At 38.3% G+C, this 27,203-nt stretch overlaps 1 protein-coding gene across 2 annotated transcripts in view; it reads right to left on the reverse strand.

Moving 5' to 3' along the window:
* The window catches only part of LOC121943164 (CD166 antigen homolog), a 56,514-nt gene that overhangs the window by 2,363 nt on the left and 26,948 nt on the right, over nucleotides 1-27,203 (reverse strand). Inside the window, exons 2-14 of one of the 2 annotated variants that reach the window (XM_042486606.1) lie at nucleotides 21,538-21,644; nucleotides 21,078-21,294; nucleotides 19,570-19,634; nucleotides 19,067-19,154; nucleotides 18,663-18,836; nucleotides 15,097-15,221; nucleotides 14,865-14,997; nucleotides 14,421-14,533; nucleotides 14,200-14,326; nucleotides 11,800-11,921; nucleotides 4,300-4,432; nucleotides 2,627-2,656; nucleotides 2,064-2,175 (exon numbers count right to left, since the gene is read on the reverse strand). In XM_042486606.1, the coding sequence (XP_042342540.1) occupies nucleotides 2,064-2,175; nucleotides 2,627-2,656; nucleotides 4,300-4,432; nucleotides 11,800-11,921; nucleotides 14,200-14,326; nucleotides 14,421-14,533; nucleotides 14,865-14,997; nucleotides 15,097-15,221; nucleotides 18,663-18,836; nucleotides 19,067-19,154; nucleotides 19,570-19,634; nucleotides 21,078-21,294; nucleotides 21,538-21,644 (1,546 nt within the window). The remainder of the gene's footprint in view (nucleotides 1-2,063; nucleotides 2,176-2,626; nucleotides 2,657-4,299; nucleotides 4,433-11,799; nucleotides 11,922-14,199; nucleotides 14,327-14,420; nucleotides 14,534-14,864; nucleotides 14,998-15,096; nucleotides 15,222-18,662; nucleotides 18,837-19,066; nucleotides 19,155-19,569; nucleotides 19,635-21,077; nucleotides 21,295-21,537; nucleotides 21,645-27,203) is intronic. The other variant, XM_042486607.1, reaches the window with a different exon arrangement.

The following is a 27,203-nucleotide window of genomic DNA, read 5'->3' on the forward strand; positions in this document are numbered from 1 at the left end:
CTGTGCAAAAGTCTTCGGCCACTTTCAACTTTATTTTAGCAAGGTTATAATGACCATTCATATTTATTTCTCAGTAGTCTCTTTACTAAAATACAACCAGTATACAGTATTAAATGCAAGTATTTCAGAATAAAACAACCTCATCATGCTTAAGTTCTAAATACTTACTGTGACCTCCATTTCCACTTAGCATGTCTTGAACTCTCTTAGGCAGGCAATATGAGATTTACAGTACTAATCTTCCGGTGTATTTACACCAGGTAGCATTCAAGACATGTCCAAAGCTCAATATTGATTGTTTGAGCTACCTTTTGTTACGATTGTATGCTTCCATGTTTCACACTAAATATTGACTTTAGTCAGAAGAAGCCATTTTGTTTTGACTTTTTTGCTGTTTTAAAACATTGTACATGTTCTCTGTATTCTTTGTATCTTCATTAAGAGACTAAGCAATAAATGTATATATGATGTCCTCATTACAGCTTTTCTAAAACAAAAAATCTATGGTGGATTTTTGCACAACCAAATTATAAAACCTGGGAATATCAGTAATATAAACAATGACTAACTATTGACCTCTGTAGTAATTACACATGGCATAAACAGGATGATAACACGGGTGAAACACGGATGATGACGTTTGACTACACATGTGCATAATAATATCTAATATACATTATCCGCTTTCCCTTATATGAAGCCGCATATATCCCTGTGCCATGGTGATGTTGAGAGCTTATTGTGCTGCAAATTAAGAAAACACGTGCAAATATAAACACCACAAGCTAATGAAGGACATGCATGTTGTTGTCATAATTTGTTATAAAGTTATAAAGTTATTGAAGCTGGTTGTCCGTCAGTGGTGTTGAAAACTTTTGGAAACAGTTTTCTCTGTCAGCTTCTTGCAGCATTTTTTCTAAATGCTGCACGTGTGGTCATGCTGGTAAAGATATCTCTTCATATGCATGTGTTTTCTTATTTTGTAGTGCATTAAGCTGTCACAGCCACCATACTCTGCTGCCAATATATTCTTACATTAGCAAGTTATAAGTTCAACATCCATCATGAGCTAGTTGTGGTTATTTCCACAGAGAACCAACCTAAGAAAAGTGTGCTGGGTACTTGACGTGTACTAAAAGGAGGAATGTACTAGAGGTGTAATGCAAAACTACTATCTCTATCTGTGCATTTCACACAAAAATTCTGTATTTGCCTTTGCCTAAAGTAACAGTTCATTCAATAACAGTCAGGTGTGAGATATTGAGTTTTGGGGATGTCATTCATAGAGATGTCTGCCTTCTCTTGAACATAATGCAACTCGATGGCACTCAGCTTGTGGTGTTAAAACTGCCCCAAAAATGCATCTGAAAAACTCAATATCAATGTCCCTTTCTAAAAATCATGACCTGTTTACTAAAAACAAGCCAAAGACATTGTTGTCAGCATTTTCATGTCGAACTATTTTCTTTCTACCGTACAACTCTCACTAAGTCTATCCCCGTGCAGAAGGAAGTGTAGCCCACATTTACTAAAGGACGGGCTCGATCTCATGACAGCATGAAATGTAAACATTAAGGGCATCCTTCTCGGAGCTGTAACCCTAGCTCCGTGGGGCAACGCAAGCTAGCAGAAGATGCACACTTCTTTTTAGTGATACAGTTGACGATTGAAGTTCGATAGAAAGAAAATAGCTCCTACATAAAACTGCTCACAACAAGGTCTGTGGATTATCTTGAGTAACCACGTCATGATATCTGAAAAGAGACATTGCTGTTAAGTATTTTTTTGGTGCCTTAAGCATCATAAGCAAAGTGCCATCTAGTTCCCTGACACTGAAGATGAGGAAGACATCTCTATATACGATACCTACAACAATCAGTAACTCACACCAAAACAATCTAGACTGATAAATAGCTCAGTAAGAGGAAAGGTATGCAGATTTGATTTTTGGGTAAACTGCCCCTTTACTCATTTTCTGCTGCCATAACACCCCTCTTAAAAAAGATCTGTATCATTATTATATAACTGTATGGTTTGTAGGAAGGCAAATGTTGACCACTTACTTTGATTTCTTCATGTACACCAAGTATGCCAGGGCAATAACCACAGTGGCAACGAGGAGACCCACTACAACTCCGACCACCAACTTGGTTTGGTCGCTACCATCTGACTGGTCTGTAAAACAAAACAGAAGTGTGAGAGACCTGGGAGACACAGCTCAGTATGAATCTCCAGCCTGACTGCAGACTAACGGGAAAGGGGAGAAAAAGGCATTATGTGCAATAAATGCATTGATGAATGGACACATCCACACTGTACATGGTTATGACTCATTGAATTCAGTGTTAATGACAGATATTATTAGTTTGGGACTTGTTTCATCAGCCAATGGGATTATGGACAATGTTGACATTTTGTCAGGATGCTGGTAGCTCCGCTCCTCTTAGTCCTTCAGTTCATGTTTTATTAATGAAAACACACTGTCCAAAGATTGATTTTCCAGTTGTAGAGTCCAAGGTGATGTAAAGGTAAATATTTAATCAGTGAGAAACATTTGATTCCCCCATAATCTTACTTACACCCCCTCCCACTGATTCTTACAAGCAAGAAGACCGCTACAACTTACCTTGTTTATCCATTCTCACCTCCTCAATTACTGAAATCAGATATGAAATAAAATTAACGACCAACCAAAAAAGAACAAAAAAGAAAAAACAAAACAGCTTGATAGCCAGAAAAATAAGCACTCTACTTCTACTCTACTTTTGCATGCAAGTAGTAAACAAGAGGGAACAGATTTAAGTCCAGCATCCCAACATACACACTACTTAGTGAAAGGAAGGAAAAGAGGTGAAATGCTGTCTCAAACACACAGGAATGAGTAAGCAAAGGAGAGCAAAGAATGATAATAACATTGCACGCTTTTAGACAACAGTGTGAACAAAGTGCTAAGTGCATGCATTGATTACATTTTGATGGTGGAGAGGTGATAGATGGTAGATCCTTACTCAGTGTTCATCAAAAGGCAAAAAAACACTGATGTAACCAGACAGAAATCTGCTAATACCTCAAAAGAAGCAAAAAATAAATGTTGCTATTTATACATTTTGCATTTCTTATTTTATTTACCATTCATATTTTTTTTATTACCTTATGACTACTTAGTATGGACTCAAATTGGATTAAGGAAAACTCATTTGTTGATTACACCAATGATTCCCAACCTTTTTTCTATCATTGACTAAACTGACAACCCCTCACATATTTAATGGATATTATATATATATTCAATGCATATCAATGTCAATAGAGAACAACTGATACACTGCATAATTACTGCAAATATTAAACACAATTACTGCAGGAATTCCACATAAAATTAGCGATTTGGATGGATTTTGAGCAGATTATTTCCTGTGTGTATAGTTTGTTTGTTGTAATTTATTTTGCAACCTGTTGACAATTTCCCAAGAGGAATACACATAGTAAATAACAAAAAACATCAATACATTACATTTAAAGTAAAAAACAAAAACAAAAGGAAAACAAAAAATATGGACTGAAAACATGCAGGGTGAAGCTTATTATACCTATCCCTTTTACTTAGCTTATTCTCATGCATCAAAAATGAGTTTTCCTGTTATTTTCCTCTAATACATAGTGAAAAAGCTTCTTTTTGAGAAATTCAGTGTTTTTTCTCCCTAATCCTTGATTGTTATTCTATTCTCTTTGGTTGTTTTAACTGCATACATTTCTAATGCAGGATGAGGCTGTTAAGGAGAGAGTGAAGACTCTGAATAAAGAGATAGAGCCCCACGTGTCACCCTCTGAGAACCACACCTACTGGTGGGGAAAACAAACAGCTCCCCAAGTTAGTTCTATTCACAAAAAAATAATATGAATGAGTGCTGAAAATTAGACCTAAAATTTCACCCTTAAAATCAGGAATGCTTCATGACCCCTTGTGAAAATTTAGCGACCCCTAATGAGGGTTGGGACCCCAAGGTTGAGAACCACTGGATTATACAGAGTTTATACCAGAAAGGTTTATGTCAGCCCAAAAATTATGTCATGTTTATCAACTGATCTACTCTATTGTGTGATTTTACCATCAATTCCATACCTGCTTGATTATTGTGGTTTTATTTAAGCATCTCAACATTATGTAAAGTCAACATGCAGACAGGAAGAGTTAGTGAGCACAGGAGGAAAACATCTACCAAGGCATATTACCAAGTTAGTCTCAAGGAATTATCAAAGCGGAGAGAGGAAAGGACTGTGCAACTACTTTGTACTTACTGGATGACACATTTATAGTTTTGCTATCTGCGCCAAACTCATTGGACACTGTACAAGAGACAGTCAGATTTGCAGTGGGCACAACTGTGATCTTGTGCGTTATCTTTCCGTTGAGGAAGGGAGTCTCGTCAAGCTGAATGATAAGAGAAAAAACAGAAATGTTAGTTTTTACATATCAGACTTCACACACTGCTGGGGCCATATTCGCAAACATTCTGAGAACACTCCCAGAGAGCTCATAACTTAGCCTAAAAATATATAGCAAGGAATCCAAGTGTTGATTTAGGAAAATTCTCAGAACAACTCTGAGCAAGAAAGACAGGGAAACTTTTATCTTTGTGAGGAGATTGCTAGGTATGATGCATTCTTTTGACAGATGTGATTGGTTGTCACAGACATGCCTTTTTGTGAGCCTGCAAGGTGTGGACACTCAGTGGAGAAGAACTGTATCAAAATATGAGACTTAAAGTGATGCTTGTGTGATTAGACTGCTGCACTGTTGCATTTTTCCATTTGCCAAATATCTCAGTGTTGTTATTTTATTTCTCGCATTATATTGTTATTCCACTGGGTTGGAAATGTGAGTGCATCTCTAAGGAAATCAACTAAAAACATTATCCCTACACAGTCTAATCTGTGGCATTTTGTAAACTCATTGTCATCCACTATTTGGTGAATATTCCTTCTTCCTCTTTGTCTTTAGACCCTTTTCTCCTCTATTTAAGAAACTCTCAAGCCTCTTGAAAGTCCTGCTCCCTACTCTTGACAGTTTCTCACCTTAGGAGCTATTTTAAGAGCGAAGATGCTTTGTGAATAACATTTATCATCACCAGAATATAGTCTTAACTTTAAGGGGAAAATCATAGAAAATGTCATAATTCTACAGGGTTCCCTCACATTTCCTGTGACAAAATTTTTGAAACTTTTCCATAGTAAAATTTAATGACAATAACACACATAGTGCATGTACCTTGAGGTAACATGCACTCACCCCCTTAATCCCCCACAATTTGGTAAATCTACTCTCCACTCGTTTAATGAATTTCATCAGAATAGCTGTTTTCTTTGATATTTATATCACCAGAACAGGGATTTTAGTTTGTTTTATTAAGTTTGGTAGCTTGTTTTCAGCTTGGGGGCTTTTTGCCCCACTTTTAGGGCACTTTGCTAGATTTCCATTTTTGTGCAACAATAACAAACATTGGCAATAAATATTGGCTAGTCTACCAATTTATTTCTCCCAACAGTGTTTTGTTTATCTATCCCCATCCTGCACATGCTAAAATCATATCCAAATATGACAATATTAATTTTACAGTAGATTGACTTTGTTCTTTAGGTTGGCATCTTTCCCAGTCTTACACTATTGTGTTATTTACTCCAAATGTTCATTAAAAACAACAAAACTTCATGATTTTTCCAAAATCTTTCAATTATTTTTTACTAATTCCATGACTTTTCCAGGCATAGGAAATGAGTTTGAGAAAATCCATGACTTTTCCAGGTGTTCCATGACCATGGGAACCCTGGTTCTAAGAATTTTCCTAGAATTTTGTCACTATGAGCAACTCTTTGTGCTAAGAGGCTTTGTGAATACTGCCCCTGGCCTTTGAAACCTACCATGGCCTGTAATTAATGTACATTTGGTGCCACTAGGGGGCGACATTGAATCAATGTGTGACTCAGCCTTTTCCATGACAAAGACGCAGCATGTGCCTCTGGGATATAGACACTTGAGTCTCGGAGGAAAACCCCAGACACAAAGACAAACTGCCAACACCCTTTTCACATCCTCCTCATATACAAGAGGATGTGGCAATTTTTGTAAATACCCATTACTGAGCCTGTATTCAAGCCTTACATTATTCTCTCTGTGAAAAGGCTTTAAAGGATGGGATGAGAAGAGGAAAAATAAACTTTCACTGAAATGCAGAAATCTGTGTTATCACCAAAATGCCTTGTCCTGCATTGAAAGAGTTCTGTGCACCTTTGGAGTTGATTAATTATTACACGCAGGTTCACGTTTCGAGGTGAGACACTGACTGAAAAGGCTGAAAAGAAGTGCAACCTTCCTACACACACCCCCAGTTTCACATGTAATTTTGAACTGCTGCGTTTTACTATCAGTGTGCACACAGGTACACCACAGGAACAAAAGAGATAAAAAAAACACGCCCATTTAAATAAAAATTGTCTTCATGACAGCCTAGTGCAAAATACTGTGTTTTAGTCTCTGAGGAAATAACGAAATTTACTCTTTCGAAAGACTGAGCACAACTGCCTTGAATTATTTGGACTAGATAAGTGTGTTAGCTGGGGAAAATACCAACAGTGCAAACTGCTGTGCACATAACAGGGAGTATTCACTCAGTGGCAAAGGCAAAGGATGAACTGTCTCAGGACCAGGACACTGGCGAGGCGGCAAACCTTGGAATTTTTTAGCTTCCTCACAAGGGGAGGAGGCTTTAACAGACTGCCTCTGTTTAGTCACACCTGCACATATCTGCTGATGTTATTCATAGCTTTGTTTAGAGGGAAACAATGCCATTACATTTAAACAGCCACATGAGCATCTCTGGTTTGTCGTTGCAGCTTAAGGAGCCGTTTGTAGAGAAGGAACAAGTGCATTTTTCAGAAGTTGCTTGATGACACCTAAATAGCACTAAATATAATTACAAAGTGTACTCCTGTGTAAATCTTAAAGCCAACTTTCACCTGCTACACACAATCCTCTCCTCTACAATATGTCTTGGCTACTTTACTGACACAAAAAATGTACAAAAAAAAGCTGAAAATGAGTAAAAAACAAACAAACAAACAAACAAATAAAAACCAACCAACAAACAAAAAACACATATATGGGAAAGTAAAAACAAAACAAAAAAGCTTATCTATATCTACATTTATAATTATTCTGTAAAATAATTTTTAAATGTATATGATGATGATCATTTTTCGAAATCTACTAATATCTTGCAATTTCTGACACTTCTTGCCAAGTTGTTCATTTTACAAATGTGTTTGAAAGAAATCAAAACTAATTTAATCACGGCACAAAGGTTTAAAAACTTGTGAAAAGCATCTGAATGCAGCACAAGAAAAGTGATGTCGATCAAGGTTTCAAAGGATTAAAGAAGTCACTGCAGTCACTGCAGTACAAACCATTTTGACGATGGCAGCGCATGTAGATGCAGCAGCCAGTAGCGACTAAAATCCTTGCTACTTTTTTGCTATATTTTTCTAATTTTTTTACACCATGACCTCTTCTGAATGCAGCAGACTGCGAAAAGATCCCCACAGGTGGCATGTGCTGAGTGTCAAGTCAGACCAGAGGGGAGAAATGAAACTGAAAGTGCTGGACAAAGAGAAGGAGGAGAGCCGGCATCAGGGTGAGGCTAACCCTACTTGGAGGGAGAGCTTCTCCTCTACCAAGCCTTCTTGTGGCTAATGTCCGGTCGCAGGAGAATAAAGAGGATGAGATGCAATTAAAGCTCACTCACCAACAGAAGATCAGATACGGCTCTGCGCACATCTTGACAGAGACATGGTTTAACCCCTAACATCCCGGATCAAGCTGTTGCACTGGATTGACTGACCTTGTGGGAGCCATTTGAACACAAAACCCTGATGCAAATTCAAAAAATGCACTGCAGGAATTGAATGATGCCACCAGCAGCACCATACCCAAAGAACTGGATGGAATTTTCATAGTTGCTGCTGATTTTAATCAACTCATCCTTCAACTCCAAAGATGTAGCAGGATTGAGGACAAATATGGTTTCGTTTTTTTTAAACTTGGTTTGAAAAATGACCAATAAATCTACCTTCTACCTTCTTCTACCTTCAGTAACCATCTTACGTAGGAAGACCATTGTCAGACTGGATTTCTGACAGCCACTATTGATTCATCAGTCAAAGAATGACTGAAGGGGAAAAAGGACAGAAACATCCAAGGCACTCTGAGTGATGTGAAGTTAACTTCAAGTGTGATGAAAAGTGGTCAGGAGAAGGGCCTGAGTAGTAACCCGGCTGAGTGATCACTTGATGATATCAATGCTTTTTTGGTATAAAATAAAGTGTGACATTCAGCTGTGTCGGAAAACACACAAGTCAACAAGCACATGGGGGAAAGTCGTTCTTCATAGTCTGAGATTGAGAGATCAGTTTGTCATGGCTTGTTGGGTCGCAAATGTCCTAGATGACACTGGTGACAAATTCTTGAGTTTTGTAACGGCTTTTACAATAACAACAAATCTGCCAGTTTTGCTGTAGTGTGTGTTAAGATGTCAACAAACAAAACAAACAAACAAAAAAAGATTTCGGTTGTAAGAGGAGACACTACAGATCAAAATATTTTGGGCTGTTATGTATGTAATGTATACCATTGGTTCTGTTCATTTTGGTCAAGCAACTCTTGTCTACGTATTTTGCATATGTAAATAAAGGTCACTATGTATCTAGATATTTATGTATGTGTGTTTGTAAGTGTACTTGATTTTTTATGTGTGTATTGCTTCTAAATGAGAAGCACTGTAGCTGTATGTTTAATAATAATAATAATAATTATTATTATTACTATTTCACTTCCATAAAAGGTCTTCTTTCAAACTGATGGAAAGACAACGTGCAAAACACACATTTAGGTTTATCCTAGTTCAGTTTTCTGTTCTGAAAAAGTATGCAAAATGGCGCATATTCAATTAGATTATGTACCATTTGTATTTTTTAAACATAACATTCCAACTTGTAACTTGTAATACAAAAAAATGTCTTAAAGTAAGCATTCAACTGGAAAGGGCTCATGGTGATATTAATTAGTTGATATTTTATGTTTTTTACCCTATCCACCTGGAGCATTTTATTTTCATTAATTTGTCTTTTTAGTCTTTGTATCTATAAAGGTTGTTTTCTCAAAATGAGTTTTTTTCTCATACTCTGAGCCAGAAATCTCCTCATCAGTAGCACTTACAGACACCAGACTTCCCAGTTTTATTTCTATCTATATCCTACAGGGTTTTACCAAAGGGTTTGTTCGTATCTAGTCCGTATCCTGATTGATTCTTGTTTCATTTCTAAAAACATGGCAGAAACTGATTTTTTTAAAAGGCTGCTTTAATGACAGTTTCTTTCTGATTTATGCAGTATTAAAAAGAAATCCAAAAGCCCCTCTTTAACAACCCCTGACTTTTAGCTGTGATCAAAATGAAAGAAGAATTTTGACTTTACTCAAGGTTTAGACTTTTGTTATGGAAAAGTACGCAAATGAGCAAATATTTAATTAGATTATACAGTATTTTCATGTTTTATTATGATTTCACATAATAATTTTCTCAATATTAGTAATCAAATGGGGCCTTTTATGGCAATGTCTCTTAGTTAAAAGCTATTCACATGTAGTGGCTCCACAGATTTTCATGAAAACAAAACCCTGATGCTCTTCACTTTGTATTTTTCAGCATAGTCCTTCAATGTATTTATATTCATTAATTACCTCTCTATACAGCAGTGTTCATTGTTAGTGGCAGAGTTCGCTACTCCTACTCTGCATTCAGAGTGCCTATATATGCACAAGTGACTCACAGGAGACAATGCACTTTGTGATTCAGCTTTACTGTTAGCACAGTACTTGGAAAATTGCCCTCTGATTTTATTAATAACAACATGGTCGGGCTCAGGCTCAGTATTTTACGATATGACATGATCTCACCAATCGCAATACATTCTGACAGCCATCTCTGATCTTTTTTCACTTAATCAGCTAATTGCCAACTAACTTTGCTAAAAGTGTAGTATTTCTACTCTGTTGTCATGTTTAACTGACATGTTTAAAGGCATCTGCGTATTTTGAACTTACCATAGCAAAATATGAATTAAAATTGTAATTTCCTTTAATGACAAGCAATATTTATTTGCATTCCTTATTTGGACAAGCACTAACAGTAGTCAGAGGCAGCGGTACATTTTGTTAGGGTCTATGAAAAGATCTGAGCTACTCAAATATTGATGAATGCCTGAATACACATAAATTTCCCTCTGCGAACACTACACACAAATTCATTCTGCTCACGTTTCATGAATGAGACACACTCACACTATTTTCATGGCAATCAGGACTTAAATTGTAATTGAATTGTAATTTTAAACTATGCTTGTAAACCTTACCTCTTTGCATAGCATGCAATGACTTGCATGAGTGGGAAATTATAAAATGGACCGTTTACAGTAGCTGTATACTCCTATCATGAATTTCCATTTCCACACGCTCATTCACAGCTTCCCAATCAGGGTGTCCATACATTTCCATGGACAAAACCAAAGTTTCCCATGACTTTTCAAGTACCAATAATAAAGTTTTTTTTTTAATTGCCCCAATTCCCTGGCGTTTTTCAAACCTTTCAAATTCAAACTCTATTCAAACATAATTTCAGCTAATTGGCAGACAGAGAGCGAGAGAAGAACCCAGGAAGAAAATGGCAAATAACGGCACATATTTCAGATACATAAAGTCAACAGCTACAGAAAATGAATTTGCATGATGTGATATACATGGAAGGTTATTCAAGGAAGACTATTGTAATGATTTCATTTCACTAAACAAAATTTCACGACTTTTCCAAAACTTTCAATTATTTTTGACTTATTCCATTACTTTTCCAGGCTTGGAAAATGTGATTGTGACTTTTTCCATGACTATAGGGACCTTGCCCAATACAATAGAACGTATACAGGTCAAAATATCATATACAATCATCTACAATTAGCAGCATACATCTACAATTTGTATGTTTTTACAAACTATAGATAATGAAATGCTGCTCATACCCACATTTTAGTAGTTTCCTTTTTGCTTTGTTTTGAAGGGTTTGCGATTTGCATTTGCTTCCACTTAAAGCATGGGCACCATAAATAAACTTACCTTGAGTACCAGCAAGTAGCTACATTGGACAGTTTGCATTCTGCCTTGCACAAAATTCATATTTGTTAACTGCGCATATTGATCTTGAAACTATTTTTGGAATGTCACAGACTTGTGTTAGGCCTAGACGATGTGTGATTCTCTCTGGCTAAATTGAAAGTAACAAAAAGGATCACTGATAAAATTCACATATTTGAGTTTTTATCCACTAAATGGAATATTTTTTCAGTTAGCTCCTATGTCATGATAAACTAAAGTATTACTACATTTACAATTAGAGAACTGCTATATTTGTTATGTTTTTATGGTGTAAGTCCCTTCTAGGTTTCTTAGAGCTTTGAGAAAAGTGAAGACTTTTCTGTGAGCAGCACAGAGGGAGCTGAGTGCACATGAAAAAATAAAATGCTCTGGCAATCATGATGAATAAATGTATGTGTGGTTATGAAAAAATAATAGATATGACCTTCAGAAATTGTAACAATTATGGGAGGAAGAATTTAATGTAATTGTGATACGGACTAATGCTTTGAGAGTTTGTGTGTGTGTGTCTGTGTGTGTGTGTGTGTAGGTGTGTGTGTGCATACCGAGGTGCCGTTGATGCTCCAGGAAACTGCTGGCTTTGGAGAACCTTCAGCCTCACAAACCAAGACTTCATGTCTGCCGTCTTTACCCAGATGTTTGTTCAGCCGTTTGATAACTGGAGCACCTACAACAGGATGTAACTTGTCAGCTAGGCCTAAATCTGAATGGATGCATGTGCGGCATTAATGACTGCCTTTCATTCACGCACACACACACACACACACACACACACACACACACACACACACACACACACACACACACAAACACACACACACACACACACACACACACAGAGTGACTGAAGACTTTTTACTTAGAGGAATAGAGGGACATTTTGCTGAGAGTGTGATTAGAAGATCGATATCATCGTCATGTCTGTATGGCAAGTATGGAACTACAGCCAGCAGCTCCATAGCTTAGTTTAGCTTAGCATAAAGACTGGAAACAGCTGAAAACAACAAACCTGGCGACTAGCACCTCAACAGGTTGCTAATTAACAGTTTCTATCTTGTTTAATCCGTACAGAAACCAATGCAGTGTTGCCTCTTTTCCAATTAAAGTAGCTAGCACTTTCTCCAAAAGTTGCCGGATGAGGTCACCACGCATTAATAGAAGCTTTGAATTATTGCTGAATTAGATTCAATAGAAAAATTATCAATAAAACATTTGAATAGCAGCTATGGTGCTCACACAACAGAGCAACACTATCTTGAAAGTGAGAGCAACAATGTTAACACATAAAGCCACTGCAACTGAACACCCTTGGCGAGCTGCATTTTTGGTCCTGCTGCCTTTCCCACATCTACTGCGCATCACAAGCCCCCAGGAACAGTGCTGGGCTTTGAAGCTTATCTGACATAGTGGTCAAATGTAGAATTAAACCATCCAGGTCCATCATGTGATGCCATGACATAAAAGACATGTTCCTATTGACTTACATTGTGAAAGAGACACCATTTTTTTGACGAGTCTCACTATTGGGATTTAATCCATATGGCCTGATAACATTTCTAATGTCAAGAAGAGCAGCAAGATTTCATAATTTTATCCCCATTCAAGTTACCTGGAAGTTATGGCTGTGACACGCCAAGCTGACATCTGAGAACTAGCGGCGACGAAAGCTCCCTGCTGCATCCCCCTCATGTCAGTATGTCTTGGCCAAAAAGTTGCACATGAACACACCAAACTGACAGCCAACAAGTACATTTACTCTGCATCTGCATGAGAAGGAATACTCCTCCATACCAGCAGGCAGCTGTTGTCTGCAATCGCCATTTAAAACGGGAAACCAGAAGACCGCCATGATGCCAGTTAGCCAGTTGGCACATTAACAACTCAACCCAATATTGAAATTTACTGTGTGCCAATGAACAACAACACAACATCCACTTAATGTGGGCGGACGGCCGACAGTCAGTTTGGTGTGTCATGGTTTTAGCCATTCGGCTGCACTCAGCTGCGTTTGGCCACCACAAATCTCTAGTGTGCTTGCTCTTTTGGGCCCCATAATGTGGAAGATCTGGGTAACTTCATTTTGTGAAAGAGCTTTTTTGGTTTCATGTGCTACAGAGCAATCTTCATCTGAATGAACGGGGCCCAGCCTCAAATGCTGTGTTCAGGTTTTTTAGTACGTCCATTAGAGACAAAAGGAGAGACCCCGGGCTGATGGTGGAACTGGAACTCGTGAACTGTGATTATTCTGAGCAGCATGCAAGAGAATGAAGTACAATATATTTGTCTCTTCTTTCTTCCTGATGGTCTGATTAAGTTGCTAAATTTGTCGCGAGTCACTTTTTAGGAATAAAGTCGCTAAGAGGGTCTGAAAAGTTAACAAATCTAGCTGGAAAGTGACCAATTTGGCAACACTATACCAATGTTTAAAGACGAAACACTGTAGTTTTGAATAACTTACTGGATAATCTCTGGTGGTTGCCTAACAAGCCACCATAAAACCTCAACAAGTTGTTTTTATACTTCAGATTTTCTGCACAAATTAAACAAACAAGATATAACATGTTAATTTGTGAACTTTGGGGGTGGTTTGTAGGCTTAATTTGTAACCTGAGCTGAAAGCCAGCTAGCTAGCTTGTGTTAATGATGTTTATTTTACAACAGTCACTAATGTAAGGGGAGGCTGTAAAGTAGGTTGGAGTGCACTCAACTGTTGAGAATTATTGAAAATGAAGATGGACTGAACACTCACTAGTTATTCTTGAATAAACAAAACACAGTTTGTTACAGCCTGTTTCCAGTATTTAGCAGTATTATTCCAGTATTATTTAGTTAAGATAATCTACCTGCTGCTTTCAGTAGCTTCATATTTACCGTTTAGACAAGAGAGTTTTATAAATTATCTCTTAAATAAATAGAGCATTTCTGAATTTCCTTTAAGCTCTTACCTTCGACTGCCAGCTCAAGAGAAGCTTTTCGGCTGAGGACCCCCATCATCACCTCACACTCGTAGCTGCCAGAGTCAGCGTAAGTCAGCTTGGTAAACTTGGGCTCTTTGTCCAGTTTATTATTATCCTAAATTAAATGAAAAGGATAGGAGCAGGGTTAATAACAACCACTAACCTGTCTTCATTGATTTAGTCTTTGTTGTGTAAGAGATTGCTTTTACCTTTGTCCAGGAGACCTTGGTGTCTCCGGAGGCATCAATCAGGAGATTTAGATCCAAGGCCTCACCGGCACTCTTGACGACATTTCCAGAGGGGCTTAAATTGATGTCTAGGTCTAACAAGAGAGGAGAAGATGGTGAAAAGATGGTTCAGGGGCCTGACAAGGGTCGAAACACTCCTGTTGTTAACCACATAACCCTGCACTTGGCTCACTGCCCTGCAGATGCTGCTTATTAGAGGCAGTGCGGTTGACACAACTCTTTTCTCCACAAAGCACGGCAAGACAGGTAGGGCTGGCAAAGAGAGATATTAGGACTTTCTTTTCTCTAGCAAACATAGCTTTCATAGTAACAAGATTACAGGCAGAAAAATGAAATTACTCTGAGAACAATGCTTGCCTGGCGTCTGGCAAAATTGCAGTAATTTTGACTGTTTTGGTCTCTTACAGTTGACTGTGATGTCCTGAGATGCTTCCATTGTTGGGTTGTCAACGAGAGAGCATTTGTATTCACCGGTGGTGTCTCGTGAGACATTCGTGATGGTGTAAGTATCTGCGTTTTCCACTTTCACCAACTCCCCCTTCAAAGATATGCAATCAGGTGATTAGTTTACAATGCCATACTGATGAATGAACGATGCCTCTGAGCGTCTCAATGAGTTATTAATGAGCATATGTACCTTAAGGTGGAAGTTAAAGGTGGTAGGGGCTGGGTTACCGTCTGCCTCACACTTCAGAGTTACATTTTCTCCTTCTACCAGAGGCTCCTGAGCAATGATGCGGAGATTGATGTTTTCTGTGGAGTCTTTGGAGAAAACAGGGGATAGAACGTCAGACAGGATGGTACAACCAACTTTAAAATGCAAGAGCTTTTTAAAGGTTTTCTTGGTCTTTGTTGAAAGGCTGTGGGTCAGGAGCTGCTGCTGTAGTCCCAAGAAGACCAGTTAGACACTATGTGATGTTAAAAAAACTTGACCTCAAATAGGCTCATTTAATCTTTTGACTGTATTTCTAAATCCAGGTCATATTAAATAACATTTGTTTGTTCGCTAAAAATATAACATCACATTACAGTCAAGAGAAACCTATGTAAAAAAATGATGCTCAAAATTGAAAGCGCAACACTTTTTGCTTTGATACTTTAAAAAATGGTTTTAAAAAGTGAAAATAAATATAAGTTTTTACAGTTTCTGAAGTAAATGCACGTGAAAGCTGGAAGCTGTTAGCTGTTGCTGCCAGCTCCTGAAACAACAGCAATTTTTCAAATCCTTTGGTGCAACCTACACAGGAAATTGTATCAAAGGCTACTGACTTATTCAGCATCCCCCTCTCTATAAATCTGCTGAATTTGTTTACCATGAAATTTTAAATTAAAGAGATATGGCAGTTAAAAAGTAGCACGGCAATGTTTTTACTAATGGCCACAAGGTGGGGCTATTGATACCTTGCTTAAACATATCATGCACATGCTCGTGGAAAACCTTTTTATTAAATGTTATTTTAATGTTGTAATGTTGTGTACTGTGGCGCCTACTGAGGGTAAAAATGCATGTTTTTTTTTCAACTTGTGCAGTCATGCTGTATGAATATTCCCAAATTTTGTCGAAATCAAATTTATCATTGAAGAGTTATGCCTTGTTCAGTACATAACACAACGCCTTCAAACGTTTTGAAACCAATAACAGACAAACAGTAAGTGATACCCAAAAATGAACTGATGTATTTTGTTATGTGTCATCTAAATATATTCACATTGTGGTAAAAAAATTGATGAAATATTTGCCAAAAGAAATGGCCAAAATGGCTGAAAAAATGTTTGCTCGGCCTGTATCTGTTGAACTGGCATCATGCAAAGAACACTGCGCAAATATTGTTTTGCTAAGCCTCACAGTTATTAGCAAAAATTTGACAACGCAACAGCTGACCACATGTTAACACTATTGTTACCATGTTGGACTATATTAAGCATTTCCAGATAGGGCACCTGTTAATAAAATATGATTGTTTTAGCTCTTGTAGTTATTGGGATCCAGGTTTCAAACATTTCTCCAATACACTTAGTATTAGAAATTCAATACTTTCAAAAAAGTATATAAAATCACTGAAACGTGTCAGAATAAAGAAAAGTAAGACCATATATCTCCTGAATATGTGCAGTACAGTACAAAGTCTATAGATGCCAAAATTGGGGAAATAAATGATAAAGAGCAAAGATTAAAGCAATATAAGAGCTACTAAAAATATAATACTCTCAGAGGGTAAAAATGCACAGATACTACCAAGAAAATTTTGAAACACATGAACCTCGTTTTAAACAGCTCCGAGTGATTTTCTACAGGTGGAAAAACCTTCTGCTGCAATGTTGTTGTTGTTTAAATTTTCACATGTTTCAGCAAAACTGGAATATATTCAGACAGAACCCACTTGTTTTTTTATTTTTTTAAAAATAGAAAATATTTAGAGGTTTCTACTCTGCACCTACATTTGGATCTTTACCAAAATACCCAAGGTGCCAATCAGTCATGAGATATATGTTCCAGATTTTTGCTCTCTTCATAATGTTATGAACATACCAAAATAAGTAAAAAAAATTATGCTTAAATGTGCTTTTTAGCTTTTTTGCATGGTGACTGATATCACTCCCATATCTGTCGGTTAAATATGGATATACTGCAGGAGGCGTTCATCAGCATAAAGTTTGGAAACAGGGGAAACAACTAGCCTGGCTCTGTGCAACAGTTAAAAAAAATCTACTTTTTTTCATCTGTTCAGAAATTATATTTTAACCTATGGACCTTGCAAGGCTAGTGGTTTTCAATTTCCCTGTTTCCAGTTTTCATGCTAAGCTAAGCTAAGTGCTGAAGCCTCATATTTATTGTGCTGATATGAGAGTTGTATCAATGTTCTCAACTAACTCAGCAAAAAAGCAAATAAGTATATTTCTAAGACTGTCAAACTGAAAATGCGTTGATCCACAGGTGGGTCCTGATCTGAACAAAAACTACCCATTTACTCATTGGCACAGGGTGTAGCTTTACATTAAATATTATCATAAGTCTATGTTGTACAAAATCATGCTTTCATTTATTAACCTAAGAGACCTTTTTAACATTCTTCACCCTCAGCATGCTTTATATTAGGAGGCTTTGCTCAGGGTATCTGAAGGTTAAGATAAGATGAGGACCTTGTAGATGTCCCTGACTTGTCTGGAGGGGTAAAGGACATTGTTTTTCCCTCTGCAAGGTGGAGTGATTGTATGTAATTCTGTATGAATTTGGACACATTTCATGAGGCCAGCCCAATTGTTGTTTTTTGGCAGATCCAGTTTGTATCCAGATTGATTTTAGGAAGTGTGGGCACCAAAAAACAACACGAAATCTAATTTTTTGCAAATCTGATCAAAAGTACATTTGGAGGTTGTTTGAAATTCGACATCAATTGGATTTCTACAGATGTGTTTCAGTCTGGATGCTCAAATCGGATCACAAAGTGTCTTTGAACACAACACATGACATCAAATCAAAAGTGATGGAAGTGCTGAGCAGATCCATGCTGCTACTAGCAGAGGACTTAAGAAGACAACATGAGGAACAACAGTCCATGGGCAGACGCCATTTCAATTTCTCATCCATTTCTCATGCTTCCGTGTTGGGAAGCTGTGTTGCTACGTAGTTACTGACGCCTAAGTGGTTACCACAGCGACACAAGCAGACAGGTTGGTGATGTTTGGACTCAGACCTGATTATTTGCCAATTACGGTGTGGACAGTCTGTCTTCAAGATCTGATTTGAGAAACAAATCTGATTCGTGTGCAGTCTGAACATAGCCTAAATATAATGTTACTTGAAGTTTTTGGTATATCTCTGTCGATGCATGCATGCTGTGCCAAAAGCGTATTCAATCACACAAGTTTTGTAGTAAACACATATTCAAGTTAGGACAAGCGGGACTCTTTGAGTTATTGTTATATTCATCTAAGTGAAGACTGACTTGTTTTCCACATCAGGTTTTAAAAATATCCTGCTAAAAAGTTAAAGAAATACTTCCTTTGGAGAGGTAAATAGGACAAAACATTAACTTTTCATGGTCTGTTATAATGAGATAGAAAAAAGTCATCATTGTCAAACAGGATTTTAGTCTCTGATTTGTGTAGAAGTTACTCTGACAACAGCTCGCCTGCAAACAGCAGCTGGTGCACTTTACTAAGTGTGTCGAGTGAAGGTTGTTAGTGGGTTTGGTGACTCACAGGTGATTGTGAAGGTCACTGGTTGGGCCACCAGCTCTGAGCCCACAGTGTGCTGAGTGCTGCATGTGAACTCAGCTTCCGTGTCTTCCTTCTTGGCCGAGTACTCCAGTATGGAGGTAGTGGTTGAAAGGCCAGTGACAGGATCCACCAGCACAGAGGATTGGATGAAAATCCCTAGACAGAAAACAAACAACTCTGAAAACCCTAACAAGGAAAAAATGCCGTAACGACCAAAACATTCACACTGTCAGCGAGTGCAGAGCAATTCATCACAGAAGGATAAATTACAGAAACTGTCCCAGACAGAGAGAATAAATACATCTATGTATGTAATATTTATAAATGTCAGAACCACTCCAAAGAGCTGCTGGCATTAATCATCCAACAGAATGATGAATACATACCTTTCCCATCAGCCACCAGAGGTATATCGTTCTTTAGCCATGTGATATTTGCAGCGGGATTGGCGTCTTGTGCAACACATTTTCCAAGCTGTGAAACAAAAATATCAAAACTTAAAAATAGCAAAGACATGCACTTCAAGACCAAAAATCACCATTTCATGCATTTTGAATAAATCTGCATCTTTCTAAATGACCAAACATCTGAGCAAATTAACTTTTTTGGCGCCTTTCCTACATTTGAAGACTAAGTAGTTTTCTATGCAACAGACCATGAAATGCCCAAAGCATTTCTAAAGCCCCTCAGATCCTTTGGGGTTTTTAATTGCAGTAGGGGGGATTCTGCTCTTTACTAATTCATGAGAATCACATCAAAGAACTCATTACTGTAGGAACATAGTCTCTGCTATGCCTCAAGATACCTTAGCTCAAGTGAGGGACTTCCCTTGATGGTTTACTACTTAAAATAATGTAGGTATAAGCAATGTTTATCATTAAAAACCCACCTTATTAAGTTTGCCAATCTCTAGTTCCTCTGCTTTGTCAGAAATATCCAGGCCTGCCGGGGTCTCTGCAAAACATGAAAAAAAGTGTTAATGAACAGGGTATTAGTGTGGGTGATTTGTGTGCTGCGTGTCAGTCATTATTCTTTATTTGGATACCCCATTAGCTGCCACTGAGGAAGCAGCTGCTCTTCCTGGGGTCCACACATAAACATAACATATAAAACAAGACAGTTGACACACAAAGAAAGTCTCAAAAAGGATGTGTTCAAGACAAGTAAAAGTCACATGAAAAACGAAACAACAAAACACATCAATTTTCATTCCACTGTAGTTGTTCACGGCTGTTAATTAACATTAATGTATTTCGCTAGTTTCTAACTAGATCAAACCTCGTAGCCTGCCTGGTATAGCACTTTAAAGGTCTCATATTATGCAGGTTCTTTGGATATTTCAGATTTGTAGTTGTGCTCTGGGTTTCTACCAGAACATGTTTAAATGCTTTAATGTACAAAAAATGCATTATTTTTTCTCATACTGTGTGCCTGAATATACCTGTAAACACCCTCTGCCTGAAAAAAGCACGATTTTAGTGCCTGTTTCTTTAAGCCCCCCTCCCGAAAAAGCCCAGTCTGCTCTGATTGGTCATTATTTCCAGGGCTTACACATCTGTGCTCTTGGCTTCTCTCCATGGTCATTGCACCTGGGGGACTGACTATAATGGTACTGTAGCAACAGTTTCTGTATTTATGTAGTATAGCTGTGACATCACAACTTCACTTAAGTCCTGACAGCTTGTTTAAAGGCACAGTTTCTGAATACCGACTATGTTCTTTTCTCTGTGGATTGAGCCTTTTGATTACAGACTGTATAAACAATTGATGTAGCTACTGTGACGTCACCCATTGGTTTGTGGGCTGCCATTTTGAAGCTTTGAGTTGGGCATTTTGGCTGTCATCCTTTTGTTTTTGAAGCTTCGGAGGAGCGAGGGGTGGATCTGTACAGAACTGTACCGATGCTTCACAGACAACCTACCACTCAGGTAGCCCTGCCATTAAATATGTGTAACTTTGGGCCTTAGTAAAATGTAAATGGGTGAGTTATAAAAAATAAAATAAAAAACACCCCCCCCCCCCCCCATACATTTGTCATGAATGTTGAAATTAGCTGTAGAGACCAAAACTGTTTTTTGTACCAGGCTGTAAACATGTTTGTTTCTGCTGTAAAGTTGGGCATTTTAAAATGGGAGTCTATGGGGATCTACTCTATTATGGAGCCAGCTTCAAGTGGCCTGTCAATAAACTGCAGTTTTTGGCACTTCGGTACTGGCTTCATTTTTTAGCCTCAGATGTTGCCGCTCGGTTCTGATATGTTCATAGTATATATATAGCACCTTTACCTGCTTTATAATTAAAAAGACACTGAAATCTGACCTTTTACAATGTGTAACCTTTAGCTAAAGCAATCCAAAAAAGGAAAGTTATTATGGGGCTATGCCAGCTTGTACTCACTGTAGATCACCACGTTCACTGGGTATTCTGTGATGTCTGCACCTGCCACCACCATGCACGTGAATGTGCGCTGGTCAGACAGCTTGACTGCAGAAAGCAGCAGGCTGTTGTTTGCAGCCAAGCTGACACGACCCTTGTATTCGTCTGTGGCACTGATCGAAACATTCTGGTTTTTCTGCTTGACCAGCAGGTCTCCCGAAAGTCCCTCTCCTTTGTCCTGGAGATCAGAGCGGAGTGCACTTGTTACATGTCTGTCACATATGGCATTAGGCTTCCAGTTCAAATAAAAAGCACACAGTGTTTTGTTCCATGTCCTTGGCTCATGCAGTGTCATATGGAGGGACAGATGCGTGGCCTAATGCACTGCATGTGCACTCAGACTAGGCGTGGTTCAGACATGATAAGTGGGTGTCAGACGGACTTCACCATTTTGAATCTATTGACCTCTGCTCTGACTTACATATTTCCATTTAGTGATCAGGACGTCCTCTGCTTTCATGGCTCCATTGCTGCACGGGATCTCAAGTGTTTCCCCATACAGGCCGATAACAGTCTCCAAACCGCTGACTGTGAAAGAGAAAAGCAGAGACGCAATTTTCAATTACTTTTTCAAAAGCACTAATCTGGTCAGCTCCGACACAGCATGAAATTTTCTGACAGAAAATTGAAATCCGTTATTATTCTGAATGCTTCAAAGTCTCCTCTTTCTGTACATATTTGACTGACATTTATCAATACCACTCGCCTACACACACTAAGAAAGCAGTTTCTATAGAGTTCTGCTAATTTTACAGCTCCGGTGGAAAAAAAAACAACCTTTCCTGCCCTAAATTTCTTTCAAAACATCGCCATGGAGACAAAGTGCTTGAGAGGGGGGATGGGGGGAGGGTGCCAGCAGAAGAGTCTCAATGGGCTGCGATGAGGGGTTAGAGCCAGAGGGCTCCAGGGAAGAAGAGGCTGCCATGGCCCGACTGAAAATGAGGTGCTGTGCAGTTTTTTGGTATTCAGATTCACATTTCAGACCTCTCAGAGTTCAGGCTAAGTTAACGCATGAGTGCGAGTGTGTGGAAATCTGACAGCTAAAATCCAAAACAGCTCATCAGACATTCAGCAAAGTGTGAGAGAACAAAGCGGTGGCCAAAACCAGTTTCCATCTGTTGAATCACTGACAAATAATGTTGGATTTTACAGGAAAAGCGCGAAACAGTGAAGATGCCCAAATATTCTGTGTGCATTCAGCCGTGAAATTGTGTTATTATATTCATGCACGAAAAAGTGCTGCAAACTGTTGTGTCATATCTGCATTGCAAGTAAAGTTTTAGGTTCACTTTCCCCTCTTAACTCATCAGACCTTTAAAGGTTTCCTCTGAGAGATGCAAAGATGGGGCGGATAATTCATTCGCTTTGTGCGTGATGCTAATTTGAATCCTATTTGAATGAAAGTAAATACTTTTACTATGGTTACCATTGTCTACATCAGGACAGAGTAACAACTGGGAGCCTGAAGGCGTCTTTGCACAGTTGCTTGTGATACCAGAATAATCGAAACGTCTGCTTCCTCCTCTGTTTAATTTGGTTCCCCCACGTTAAACCTCATGTTGTTGAGTGTCATTTCAACATCAAGACAATTAAAACAAGTTCATAAAACAGTTATGTACTCTTGTATCGCACTGTCTTACTTAAGATACACAACCATATCAAACAGATTGCCTCAAGTCAACACAGCCTGCTGTTAATGCCGTCCTCCTGACACTCAGCTGAACAAGTTCACACTTTTGACACTTGTCACTCATCTTTAGGAGTTGTCAGCTCTGAAACAACACAGTGTGATGCTGAACTAACCAGAGTCAGTAAAGCCTGTCAGTGAAGCCTCTACAGCAAGCAGATGACAAACAACAGACACTTTAATAATGTGATTTTCTACAGGGCATGTTCTGCTTCATGTTTAGCTCTGCTGTATTTCCGTATTAAATTGTTTCCTGCCATGCTGTTACTGATATGACTGCCCTGCCCTGTGGCCATTAGTCTCGCTTTAAACGAATAGTTCCACATTTGGAAAATATACTCATTTCTCTTGGGGAGAGTAAGATGAGAAGATCATTATCACTTATGTGTCTGTTAAATATCAAAGCTACATCCAGAAGCTGGTTAGCTTAGCGTAGCATAAAGACTGGAAACATGGAGAAACAGCTAGCCCGGTTCTGTTTAAAGGTGACAAAATGTACCTACCAGCACTTCTGTAGCTCAGTGATATACTCCGTTAGTTCAATCTATACAAAAAGTGTAAAAAAGTTGGGACCAATGCCAGGTTAGTTTGCCCCATTTTTAGTATCTATACTTTCCTGGATTCAGTCCTTTGAATCCGCCCAATCCACTGAGTTCGGATTGACTTATTTGTGTGACATTATGACATAAAACAGTGTTTTTTCAGTTAAAATGAAAACACAACCAATGAGCCCTGCGGGGGACTACGATTAGCCAATCAGTAGGGTTGGGTACCAAACTCTGTACTTTTTAAGGGCACCAAGCAATGCTCTTAGGTTTCAAATTTTCACACCGACTGATTCTGAATCAGGGTGAGAGTTTCTAGAGCAGCTTCACCTACTTCCAAGTTGTATGGAGAATGGTAATGAATTGAAGGCATAGAAACTCCAGAAAAACTCATAGTACTTAGAGATTCTTTAAACGACCAATGTGTTTCTGCTGGTGGCTTTAATGAGGCTAATGAAGGCAGCAAGCCGAAACGCGTTGGTCTTTTAACACCAACTGATTTAACAAGAATGAGTACTTGTTAGTGCAGGGTTTCCAAAACATTCATTTATTTGTGGTGGCCTACCGTGATTAAAACATCTGCTGCCACAAGTTGGGTTTCTATTTTTGAAGATGATTCATTCATTAGGAGTGCTATTAGAATACCTATATTACCATATATACTGTTCGATATGCATTGCTCCACAGTCTCGGAGTGCAGCGCATACTCTGGGCACAGACGGAACAAAGTTAAACTTAATTGTCGATTGTGTTGGGTCTAGAAGTTTGCATCCCCTAACCACTGCAGCAGCATTTCACAAACTGCTGCTCTGGAAAAAAAATAACTCATAAAGAGTTCTGCATGGCTACATTGATGGACTCCCAAAAACATCTGAATTTAGAGAGGGGACACAAAGGACGCACACAGGTAAAAAAAAACAAATTGGGACCCCTAAAGTCAGCTACCACTGACTACACATAGATTCATGCTTCTGCAAAAAAGGAAATAGGTGTATTTCCCAAAATGTCAAATTATTCCTGTAATAGCCACAATACAATGACCTAACACGGGTGCTTCACGCACATATACATGTAGTACATGACATCCTTCATATAACTGAAATGCCAATGTCTGGCATCAATGTGTGATTTACTTTTACGCTAAACAGGAAAAAAGTAAATACACAAAAAGAATGAACTAAATACCATTTTAGTTGTTTTCCTTAGTAATAATGACATCCATATAAAATAAGCTATAATGAATGTAAAACCATCAGGGATTACCAATACAGAGAGCAGGAAACAAAATACACAGAGAGAAGAAAAAAGGGGCTTTAAAGGGGTATGAGGTATAGATTATTGTGATGACTATAATCAGTGCTTAAAGCTCTATTTGTGAGCATCAAAGCGTAGTAAACCACCCAATAAAAACTAGTTGAGAAACAGATACCGCAGCACGTCACCCACATAGATACAATCCCTGCATTTAAATAAGGCTCAGCAGCATTTAATAGTGACAGCATGGGACAAAACAAACCTCACCACATTTCAGCTGCTGACAGTTTTACCAGGAATTCTTCACCAAACACAGGGATGAGCTCTGTCACTTGTCAACTGAGGTACAATTAGAAAACTATTCCCCTGCATTGATTCCTCTTATTATCCATGATTTGCCACACCTAAAAGCTGTTCCTCTTGCATCATGAAGTGAATTCAAAGGATTAAAAGCTTTTTTAGAACCAAGTCGTGCAGTGATGGATCTCAATATGTGATTTTGCTAAGTCAAATGTCACCAAGTGCATTACCCAGCTTCTGGTATTTGCACAGTTTCTGCATTCTCATCTTCATGAATAGTTAGTAGCTTTTTGCTTAAGCATTTGATGAAGCTTGATTGTCTCCTTGCAGCACATGTATTGTAAATTTGTGCCTGCATTTCACAGAGTCTTGCTCACATGCAGAGTTTCAGCAACTGAATCAGTCCGACCCACCTGAAATGGTAATGCAGATTGCTGGTGCGAATACAACATGCTCATGAAGCCGTCTCACACTGCCTTGTTTTGTCTTTCTGATGTAAATCTAATGAAACTGACTCTCATGCTTGAATGGGCTTTAGCTAGATGTGCAGGTTTCTGGTCCAGGCAGAAAAGATTGCACACGCTGTGTGGAAAACGGAAAATGGAGACATTGTGAATCTATTAGGAGGAGGGAGTTAATGAGCTGCCTGTGCAGGACATGGGTTTATGCTTTGCATATGTGTCACATCCGATGATATCCTGCTACATTTCATATTTGGAGTTATTTTACTGTGCCAAAAATAATCTGTCAGTATATAGATTATGTGCAACACCTGGGCATGTTGGTGCCAGAATTCCCTAATGGTCGGGGGAACATCCAAATGTTTTTCAGAATCTAGTTGGCAACCAAGTCCGCAAGTGTTGCTCAGTGCTAGTGCTCAGCCTCAAACTTCTCAGGAGAGAGTGCTGCACAACCTGCTCCGCTGAATCTTACAATTGTTAGGTAACAAGAGTCGGTTTTATTCAGGTTACACTGTAAGCTCTGCAGAGTTGGAAAGGTTATCGCACTTTCTGTATAATAGACTCCTTACATTTCAAATTCAAATAGGCATTTTTGAATATTCAAATAAAGCTGTGTTCAGCCTCTTTGAGAACTTTAAAAGAGTCTGTATTAAGGAAAAGGCTTTATCAGCACAGATTACACTGTTATACAATGAGAACTAATCGCACATGTTGAGTTACAGAAGACAAAGCTCCTGCTGCTCACTGAGATAAGGTAATCCTGCGCCACAAAAGTAGGTGAACAGTGTGACTTTACATTGACAAACACATGCATGCACTGTGCATATGAAAAAAATGATAATCACTTTTAATTGTTGTCTATATAAGGGGGCATATAAGGGAGTGGTTTTACCTCCCCACAGCTGTAGGTGTAAAAACAGCAATAATGGAAATTTTTATTTTTTCTCCTTTTTCAAATATGATTTGTAGAAAAGTATTGAGGTTATCTTCTCTTCGCCATGAACTGGGCTGGCACATTTGATGATGTAAAGCATTATGTATTGCTATTACACCAAATAAGGAAGTATCTCCAAGGGCTCTGTTTATGTTGCTTTAACATGGAATAAGGGAGATGGTTATTGGCAAACTGAATATCATTTTAGTACATGAGAACAGGACGGTATAACAGCCAGAGGCCAGAGGAGTATAACAGCAGCAGTAACAGTATCTATAGACAACATCAACATTCAAAGTAAAAATATCTGGACTTTTTGCCAACCTCTATGACAGAATTTACAACTGCATGTTACGCAGCTCAATCACACACAGGTGATCTGGACCATTACCAGACTTCACTAGTAAATTTGGATGAAATAATAAACACAAAACTATTTACTTAATATATTTTAATTAACATATCATTATGCATGCTTCATTTTAATTTGCCATTCTGACGGACTGTCTCTTTGTTTTTCTATGTTGTCCAGGGTTAGGGTTAAGGCAACGTGGAAAATTCACACTGGACTTGATGTGCATGCAGATTCTTCATATTTATGCAGTGTATTTTTGAATTGCACTAGTAAGAAATAGCTGTCATTTGTGACTTTGGAAGTAATGTGCTGTATAAAACTACCACCAATTAGAAATACAGATTATATGAAAATCCACAGTCTTCAACCATCTTTTAAAGATTGGCTCTCTGAGACTCAAGTCAGATGTAATCCGCCTTTTTTTTGCAGCAGCAGACATTTTGCTTTTAACAGCAATATGCATAAAATTAGATGAAGTTGTGAAGAATCAAGCTGATAAAAGAATGTTAAGTATGTTTTCTTAAGTTTTTAAAGAGGCCTCAGGGTCTCCA

Source organism: Plectropomus leopardus, chromosome 5, assembly GCF_008729295.1.
Source record: "Plectropomus leopardus isolate mb chromosome 5, YSFRI_Pleo_2.0, whole genome shotgun sequence".
NCBI classification, from domain to species: Eukaryota; Metazoa; Chordata; class Actinopteri; order Perciformes; family Serranidae; genus Plectropomus; species Plectropomus leopardus.